The 9,254-nt window shown below is 46.1% G+C and overlaps 2 protein-coding genes across 2 annotated transcripts in view; one reads left to right on the top strand and one right to left on the bottom strand.

Moving 5' to 3' along the window:
• ilrun (inflammation and lipid regulator with UBA-like and NBR1-like domains) overlaps positions 1 to 202 on the bottom strand; it is a gene marked incomplete at its 5' end in the record, with an annotated part of 3,583 nt that extends 3,381 nt beyond the window's left edge. The window contains 1 exon segment of the mRNA XM_079747704.1: positions 185 to 202. Within this exon segment, the coding sequence (XP_079603830.1) occupies positions 185 to 202 (18 nt within the window).
• Positions 203 to 230: 28 nt separating this feature from the next.
• snrpc (small nuclear ribonucleoprotein polypeptide C) lies at positions 231 to 1,778 on the top strand (the record flags this gene model as incomplete). The annotated part of the gene is made up of 3 exons (XM_079747703.1): positions 231 to 240; positions 809 to 919; positions 1,320 to 1,778. The coding sequence occupies 3 exons, from the start codon at positions 231 to 233 to the stop codon at positions 1,436 to 1,438; spliced, it is 240 nt and encodes a 79-aa protein (XP_079603829.1). The 3' UTR covers positions 1,439 to 1,778.
• Between the last annotated feature and the right edge of the window lie 7,476 nt (positions 1,779 to 9,254).

The raw sequence follows: 9,254 nt of genomic DNA, 5'->3' as shown, positions 1-9,254 counted from the left end.
GAAGCAAATGCAGTATCTATACAAATGCAATAGTACATTGTTAACTAGAGCATTTCTAAAAAAAAAAAAAAAAGCCCCCCAAAAGAGGTTATCTTAACAAATTGATTAAGGCAAAGGTCATTACGATGGCGTGTATGTGCACGGCACAGATCACACAAGACAATGTTTTTAGTGCTGGATTCACCATGTACCTACGGGACATGGTACCCTTAAAATAACAAACATTTACAATGTGGATGAGTCGGTCTGAGGGCAGCCATGAAATTACGCTTTAAAACCTTTTGGAATTGACCCGTTGAAATCAAAGTTTGCGTGGGCTATGAGTTAAAAGAATATTGAGGCAGTACTTGTGTGAAATTCAATTTGACTTTTCAAATGAAATGTCAGTCAGATTGAAGACATTACTGAACACATGGTCTTAACGTAAGCTTTCATTGTTATCTTTATTTTGACAACACTAGCACCGTTCATGCTAACTTCAACAATCAGGATAAGCTAACGTTAACCAGCATATTTGGCCGCCCGCCGCCTCCATAAGAACCGTTCTGTTGAATCCACACACAGCTAAATATCTGTCTGTTCTGAAACAATGCAGGACATAATATGGTGCTTCCATAATGCATAACAAATGGATTACATTTTTTATGAAACTCATTCAACAGAGATTAGTTAATACAGTGAAACATGAACCTCGATGATCACAGAAATGTTATGGAAAATCCCTGGGAAAAAAACCCTGGAAAATGATGAGCTTCAAAGAGTGGACCTCTGGCCTCGCTTGACCTAACGCTTCACGTACGACCCCCAGGTGGCCCCCCACGGCCAGGCATGCTTCCCACACCCCCCATGGGAGGCCCCCCCATGATGCCAATGATGGGCCCCCCTCCCCACGGAATGATGCCCGGCGGACCAGGAATGGGTACGTCAAATCTCCAACTTCTTGTTTGGATTCTACGGACACATCTGTCTGTAGAACAGATGTGGGACATTTCACTTCCTGTCGCTGGTTGGAGATCAGTAAGCACTTATTCGGCCCATGGCCATCAGTAGTAAACCTTTCCCAGTGCAACGACGAGCAAATTGCTCTTGTCTGGACACAAACCTTCTGAAAAGTGTCTCCACCATGAGTTCTGCGATGACCTGATCGGACGCAGGACTGCAGAATCAGAGTTCACAAAGGTGTCGATTCCCAGATGGCTGACCAACGTGAAAATAGAGGCTCTTTAATTCAAACATCTCACATGTCAATTGACCGGAACATGGTTGAGTACGTTCAGTAAATGCACGGTGATGTAACCTGCAACCTGCCTTTCTTCCAGGCATGCGGCCCCCAATGGGAGGACACATGCAGATGATGCCGGGACCCCCCCACATGATGAGGCCTCCCCGACCTATGATGATGCCGGTGCGCCCAGGAATGATGCGACCAGACAGATAAAAACGTTTTCTTATTTTACATTTTTTAAATGCCTTTTTGTTTCTCTTCCCTTTGTCGTCTTGTGACGAAGCTTTGCGACATGCTTCTGCTACGGACTCTGCCTGTTTTCAGTGTTTGGTTTATGTTTCAACATTTTAATTCCAATCCCGTCACACAGAGTTTCAGTCACTGTATTTTGTCACCTGATTTGAAACGCAGTTGTGATTTGGGTTGCAGTTGATTTTTGTTCAATAAAACGGCACACATGTCCTCTTGTTTATAGCTACAATTTGTAAACCGTCACGTTTTGATTACATTTTTTTAAATGTTTTAGGATTGTGTTCATTCGTATTGTTTTGAGAAATAAACAATAGTTTTTGAACATCTCTGTCTGAATTGTGATTTCATACGTTGAGGCCAGTGTTGCCTCAGCATACAATGTTCAGTGATTTTTCACGTAACATTAAAGCTTGCTTGTAGCACTCGACTGCTAATGCATGCATTTAAATGTTAAATTTATTATAAATGTATTTGGGTGGATGCATATATCCAAACCTTTAGTTGATAAATGGGCAAATGTTTTTAATGCGTTTGGAAGGTTGTTGATTTTCACAATGGAGCGTATAGTAGCTTTGGACTCCTACCTGAAAGGTACCCGGTTTGATTCATGTCATTTTCCTGGGCATACATAGGCAACATAACCCCTACCTCAACTCAACATTGGCTGCTCTCGACAAAAGCTTCTGTTGACTGGCTCAATGTTAATCTTTTGGAGAAATATTGTGCTCTGAGGGGGTGCAGCTAAGTGTGGCCACAACTTGATCATGGTTAGCTGTGTTGCGTTTGATTGCTTCTCTGACGCACATCCTGATGTGCCCAGTAGAGGGCGCTAGAGAACCAGTGCAGTATGACTCGTGAGTTAATTAAAGGCCCCCTGTTTTAAGGTTTGATGGATCAGATTACAAAATGGTAGTCCCCGGGATTGGCTGATACATCCATCATTCTCCTGGGTACACTCCCACTTGTGAAGAACAAATGTATACAATTATTTTTTGGATCTATATTTTAGTACTTTAAGAAGTTTGCTTATTAGATTTTTTTTGTGCTCGAAGGATTCTTGCACTTTTTGGGTTGAGGCTGCATTGTTTAATACACTTATTGTAAGGCTCTTGGCAATGCAAAACTTTTGGACAAGTTTACGCTTCTGTCAAAAGGACAAATTTCATATCACTAAAGGGGTCGATTTTTTTAAATGGCTTTTAATCACAGCTGGATCACTTAAATACTGAGTCTTTAATGCATTGTAAATTATATTCCCATTTACGTAAATTGATTGCAATAAATGAAAAGCTTGCACACATAGTGAAACGTTATTATAAATGGGTTTAATGCTCTTGTCTGCAGTAACACAATAACAGTCCACGTTTTGAGACAATCATATACCATTTTCTCGGATGAACTCCGGACATTGTCCAGAGTTCCCCTTCCAAACACGCAGCACCCAACAGGAGACGTTCCCTGTCTAACCTCGGAGGAGAACTCGGTAAATCACTCGCCTTAACGGGAGAGTGGAAGCGTTTCCTACGCCAAACATCCGCTCCATCTGTCGGACAAGAATAAGACCATGCTAATGCACATTTTATGCTCTACGTCGCTCCGTGATGATGTCCACGTGCCAGTGCAGAATCTCAGGAGCTCTTTATGAATATTCCATATGGACATTAAGTGGATCGCTGCCTGGAGGGAAACGCAGGCTCACAAGGAGCTAAGGAGGTAAAATGGTTGTCGAAGTGACGAATTTAAAGCGTACGTCGTCTCCGATAAGAGCAAACGGGAACTGGGTCATACATGCATTTGATTATGGTATGCATTGATCTTCAAAGTGGGTGAAAGGTGAACGGGAAAGTAGAACTTAAGACAGTAAATTAAGGAGTACTGTTCTGCCCTCTACATGAAACAGAACAAGTACGTTGTTCGGGTGTACTTAAAGCCCTGGGTGTACCCCAGCCCTCATCATCCTCCTAATCCGTGTCTCGCTTGATTGAAGCCTCCTCCCCTCAGAACAAAAGGCAAATGTCCGTCGGGGCAGGGGAAGTAAAAGCAGAGTCATCGTCTTGTGCTGCCTGCCACCGCGAAGGGCTGCTTAACATCTACCTCTTTGATATTCCTTTCATGCCACTGACTTGCATTAATGCCCCTGATACCAAACTCTTAAGAGCCATCCTGAGAGGCATTCAAATGTGTTTTCTCCAAGTACACAGGGCCGCACGTAGGATCTCTGGGCCTGTGGAAGTAGCCCCCCCTGACATCTTTAGTGTACTGAATTATTAATAATTGAGGTGTATATAAATAGACATAAGACAGATTAGTTTAGCTGGCATCAAGAAGTGCTTCCATGGTCCCCGGGAAGCATATGGATTCGAGAGAAACTGAAAATCCAGGGGTTGATTAAACTCATTCTGAATGAATGTGATGGCTGCGTCAGCAGGGAGAAAGTTACCTGCTAGTGCAGGTCTACCCACTCTCATCTTGTATCAGAAAACCTCCTGTTTGAAATCCCTTTTGAGATTTCCAGATCTACTAAAACACGCAACGGTGTATGACTTCCAGGACCTTCTCCCTCTATGGCCCAAGAGTGTCTCGTACACAGAGAATAAAGGAAATTAGCTTTCCTTTACACTCTCACTTGTGTCCACTCACACAGGAGTGTCAAGGAAAGGAGCCGAGGATTTAGGGAGGCTAGGCTCCCTAAATCCTCAGCGAAGCTCTTGACGCATCACCGGCTGATCAGAGACCGGCCAACGGTGTCCGCAGGGCCCGTCAGACGTGCCTTCCATCGGACCGGCGGCCGGTCGGGTTCACGTCAGGTTTATTTCCATCCACTGCCCTTTATCTTGATTGAAAGGGCTTCCCGGAGCAGAACGGCTCGTCGCTATTTAAACCACTCACACAGGCCGACAGGCCGTCGCAGTAGAGGGGGATGAATGACAATGACCAGAGCCGTATTCCCTATGGCCAATCGCTTAATAATAACCCACCTCTTATGTAAGCGAGCAGGCAGGGTGCAGATTCGATGAAGAGAAATTTTCGCTCTTAGCCGGGGTTGGGGTCCCACGACGGTTAACAGCGATTTATAATTGCTTCAGTGGTTAAATTGCTTTGTTCTATTCTTTGTTTTTGTTCTTGCCTTCATCTCTCGCCGTTTTCTTCTGTGTTTCTTCCACTCGGTCGGTGAAGCGACGCTGCCACCGCAGAGGTAATGCGGTTGGTCGCAGTCAGGGATCAATATCCATTCTGCTCGGCTGTGATGAGAAACCTTTGTGTAGTGCACAGCAGCAGCCAGCAGGGGGTCCCTGCCACTGCCCCACGCTCTGTGTGTTTGCGTGCGTGCGTGCGTGCGTGTGTGTGTGTGTGTGTGTGTGTGTGTGTGTGTGTGTGTGCGTGTGTGCGTGTGTGTGTGCGTGTGTATATGTGTGTGTTTGTGTGTGTGCGCGCGCGTGTGTGTGTTATACAACCGATCTGACTATAATGTTTTTTGTTGGTTTTCTAATGTTCCCACCTCAGACTTAATCCAAACTAATCTGGGATCCAGTCGTCCTACTGTGTTCTTCTGTGTTTCAGCTGAAGCTCGGGGGGAGGGGCCACAGAGCCTGGGCAGGAAACCAGGAACCAAAAGGGGCGGATCTACGCATTGTTTCCTGTTTTGTTGCGCAGGTATTTCATAGAACAAAACTCTTATCCGTGGCTGGATGAAGCGCTCAAGGGGGATTCTTTAATCCTTCTTTCTCCATGGCCAGTCCGATACGGTGTTGATGTGAAACCTTTGCAGACTCTTTTATACAATTTACTATTAGCCGAGTTCATTTTCACTTATAACGTGCTTACAGATCCCCGACTCCAGTCTCATGATCGGTCGAAACACATATTACCGTCTCATGATTGGTCGAAACACATTATACTCTCATTATTGGTCGAAACACATATTACAGACTCACCCCAGATTTGCTTGGCCAGCCATCAGCTTTCTGAACTTAACCTAAAATCAGTCGGACTGAGGGAAGACATTACCGACTGATCTTGGATCCGCGGAGTAGGGAGTGAGAGGTTGAGAGACATAGAGAGTGAGTGAGTGAGTGAGTGAGTCAGTGAGTGAGTGGGCGAGAGAGGGGATGGGTGGCAAAGAGTAGGGGCCAAGTAGTATGCGTATTTCACACCACCGCTACACCGGGGATCCATATTGTCGGCATGCGCAGAACCACTAGGTAGCACATCCTGACGGGTCGCATCAGCACCGGCGTCAGAATGGAACAGTACAGTCTATTGAGTCTGCAGAGTCGCACAAAGTGAGTGGAAGGGGGGCTGCTAATGAAAGAGACGTCTGATCCGAGAACAGTCGATCCTCTGCCAGCCCGCAGCGTATATTGACAGAACTCAGGCGCTCTACCACCGCCGCCTGCCAAACCTGTAGTGGGCAGCTGCTGCCGCGGCCGCCGCCACCGCCAGAGCTGTCTGTGGCAGCGACCGCACTCGGGGCCCCCCGGGGCCCCCCGGGGCCCCCTGCGGCTTTTAGAGATGTGTGGTAGCAACGGTGGACGTGTTAATTATTCATCGCCGAAGTTCGCATGGTTTGAGTCGTTTTTACGACTGGCTTACGATTGGGCTGTGCCACTTACAGTATTACGGGGGTTCATTGAGCGAGAGTAAACAATTGCGTAAAATGCAACAAAGCAAAGTGTGTACTGAACCTGTTCATTTAGTTGATTGAGTTAAAACAAGGACAGGACTGACAGTCCGCTGTCCTGCGGTTGTTTAAAGTCGTATGTATTTAAAGAAAGCCTACTTTTTTCACATTTCTAAAAGTTAGTATGGTGGGTGGTAGGAGCTCATCGTTAATGTCATAAAGGGCGACTTTAAACTGATTTGGGGTTTGATAAAGCGGTGGAGGCTGCTACTCTTACCCCTAAAATAGGTTCACCTGTTGAATCGATGTTTCACCAGGTGTGGGTTGGAGAATCAGCCAAAATCCATTTCAAAATCGACCCTCTATAGTGACATCCCAAGTGGGCGTGTCCACCCTGTTGCCGGATCAATTGATGGATGGATCGACCAATCAGGGAAATGGAACAAAGCTGCGGTGGAAGGGTTCTGCGCGTCCTCCGCGGCGCCTCGCTCTAATCCAGAGCCTCTCTGTGTACATTTCGAATAACTTAAACGGATGAATATTTCATGTCGACTCACCTCCAACTGAAGGCCCTGCATTTTTCATCGCATTTCCTAAGCAACCCCCACACACACCCATATATATTTTACCCTTTTTGACTGAGCATATACAGTAAGGAAAAACATGTTGTGTCGCCCAGGTTTGTTCCTATCGTCGGGAGCGTTCTGTTTTCCGGGCTCTCTCGGAGAACCGGTTTCATCGCCAGCATTCCTTTCCTCTCCGCGTTATTCTCATCTCAGGAGCATGAAATTGTAATTCTTCCAGCCCTGTTCCTTTTTTCCCCTCTCTCCGCGTTTTCACGTCTCATTTCCTTGTTTATTTCACACTCTCAATTCCCCAGAGTTGTGTGCAGAGGAATTATGTGTGGAGTGATCTGTGACCGTTTTGGTTGAATAAATGGATAAAAGGATCAGAAGAAGGCTAACTTGGTAACATATGACGCCTAGCCTTGCACTTTGATTCTGATTGATTTGACTGACGTTCACCGCTGGGTCTGAGCAGTTGATTCCTGTCATGTGGGGGCAAGGAGAGCTGTGAAGGAGAGACCCTCTGTCTGGATCCAGCCACCATCTCAGCTCTGTTCGGATATCATCATTTGGGAACGTGTCAACAGTCCTCCCAGGTTCTGCAAAGCCTCAGTACTTTGGTGAAGTCTCACCTCTGTGTCCCTTCTGGAGTTTTTGCACAAACTTTCGCTCTATTTGAAACGATCTGATATGTTACGGTGGGAACATTGCGTTCTCTCACTGAAGCTTTTTCCTCTCTCTCACTCCATCTCTCCCTTCCTTCCCCCCCCCCCTTTCTCTCTCCTTTTCTCTCTTCCTCCCTCTTTCTCTCTCTCTCTCTCTCTCTCTCTCTCTCTCTCTCTCTCTCTCTCTTTATCTCTCTCTTGCTCTCTCTCCCTCTTTCCCTTTCTCTCATCATCCCTCTCACTCTCTCTCTCCACTGCGGATCACCTGACTCTCACCTCTTGCTGCTGTCAATCAATACAAGTACTGAGGTAGAATGGGAGAACCTGTCATCCGTTACTCTGCACCGGCAGCACGTAAGACACTGTCCAGCTGAATACTAAAGACTTGTAGCAGGAACACACACACACACACACACAAACGCACACACACACACACACACACACACACACACACACACACAAAAGCTCACACACACGCACCCATACACACAAGCACACACACAAGCATTCACACAAACACTGGCACACACACAGGCAGCCCCTCTCACACACACACACACACACAAACACACACATACACGCACACACAGACAGCCACACTTTGCTGCTGTGAATAATTCACGTTGCTGATGGTACGTATTAATCCTGACCAGTTCACTCTCACGGAACCGGACCTCTGTAGACTAAAGCTCATCCCTATCAGATGTCAGGGCCTTCACTCCACACTACTGTCAAACCCTGGGTTAGAGGCTGCTCTAACCCAGGGTCAGAGCAGCCTCCAGCGCTTTACAGACTGTTATGAAGTCTTCGTCAGTGATATTTCCGTCAATGACTCTATGAACAGCATTCATTGTTGGGTTTATCAAAGCACCTGCTAGTGAAGCCCATAGTGAACCGAATTATCCTGATGCCACGGGTTCATTAGGTTTCATTGTGCGTTGTTTCTGCATCTTCGTTGTAATGTACCTGCTGTTGAGCGGACCGAGTCCCTCCATGTGTGAATGCGTCCCCTTTCTCCAGGTCTCACTGTGTGAGCATCTCATCCTTTAACCGGGGAGCCAAGACACTTTGCAGTCAGTAAGACGGAGCGTGTGTGACGGTGCGAATGCGTAAAGGGGAGCTGGGGTTCTGTGAACGCCAGTCATTGTATTAGATCATTTCCAGGGTTCATTGTACCTTTGGAAAGAAAAGAAAAGCCAAAGTCATTTTGCCATACCATCGAACCAAAATAGCGTGTCAGATTGCCTTTCCGTTTTGTTTGAATCTTCACTCCCATAGAAGAGAGAGAGAGAGAGGGAGTGTTTAATGGGTCCGGGGTCATTGCGTTCCCTCGCCCATTCTTAGTTGATTCAAACGCAGAGTTACGGTCGTCGACAGAGAATGAATTCAGAAAAAGGACACACTCAGCAAACATCTGTTTTATGCCCTTAGAATCAGGATACAAGTTAACTTTCTGCTCCTCAATATCCTATATCCGTATCCACTGTCTAATCCCTACCTGCTGCGTAAGAACCTATATATGAATTCAATGTCTAATCCTTACCTGCTCCTTATTGAACTGTCTCTGTACTTTCTAACCCTTACATGCTCCTGAATGTCCTGTATCTGAATTCACTGTCTAACTCCTACCTTCTCCGTGAGAACCTGTAACTGTATCCACGTTCTAATCCCTACCTGCTACTCAATGTCCTGTATCTGAATTCGCTGAATAACCCCTACCTAATCCTCAATATCCTGTATCCACTGTCTAACACCTACCTGCGTAAGAACCTGTATCTGAAATCATTATAAGTCGCCTTCGATAAGAGTGTCCATCCAAATGACAAAAACAGACTATCGAGTGATTTGTCCGTTCAGATAAAACATTCAAAGTGTGACCGTTAGCCCACTGCCAGTGCCATCCCATAATACCACCACCGCCCCCC

The sequence above is a fragment of the Pollachius pollachius genome, assembly GCF_949987615.1.
Source record: "Pollachius pollachius genome assembly, chromosome: 12".
Taxonomy (NCBI): Eukaryota; Metazoa; Chordata; class Actinopteri; order Gadiformes; family Gadidae; genus Pollachius; species Pollachius pollachius.
Note: the sequence above shows the minus strand (reverse complement) of the source record. Positions and strands in the feature narration are given on the sequence as shown.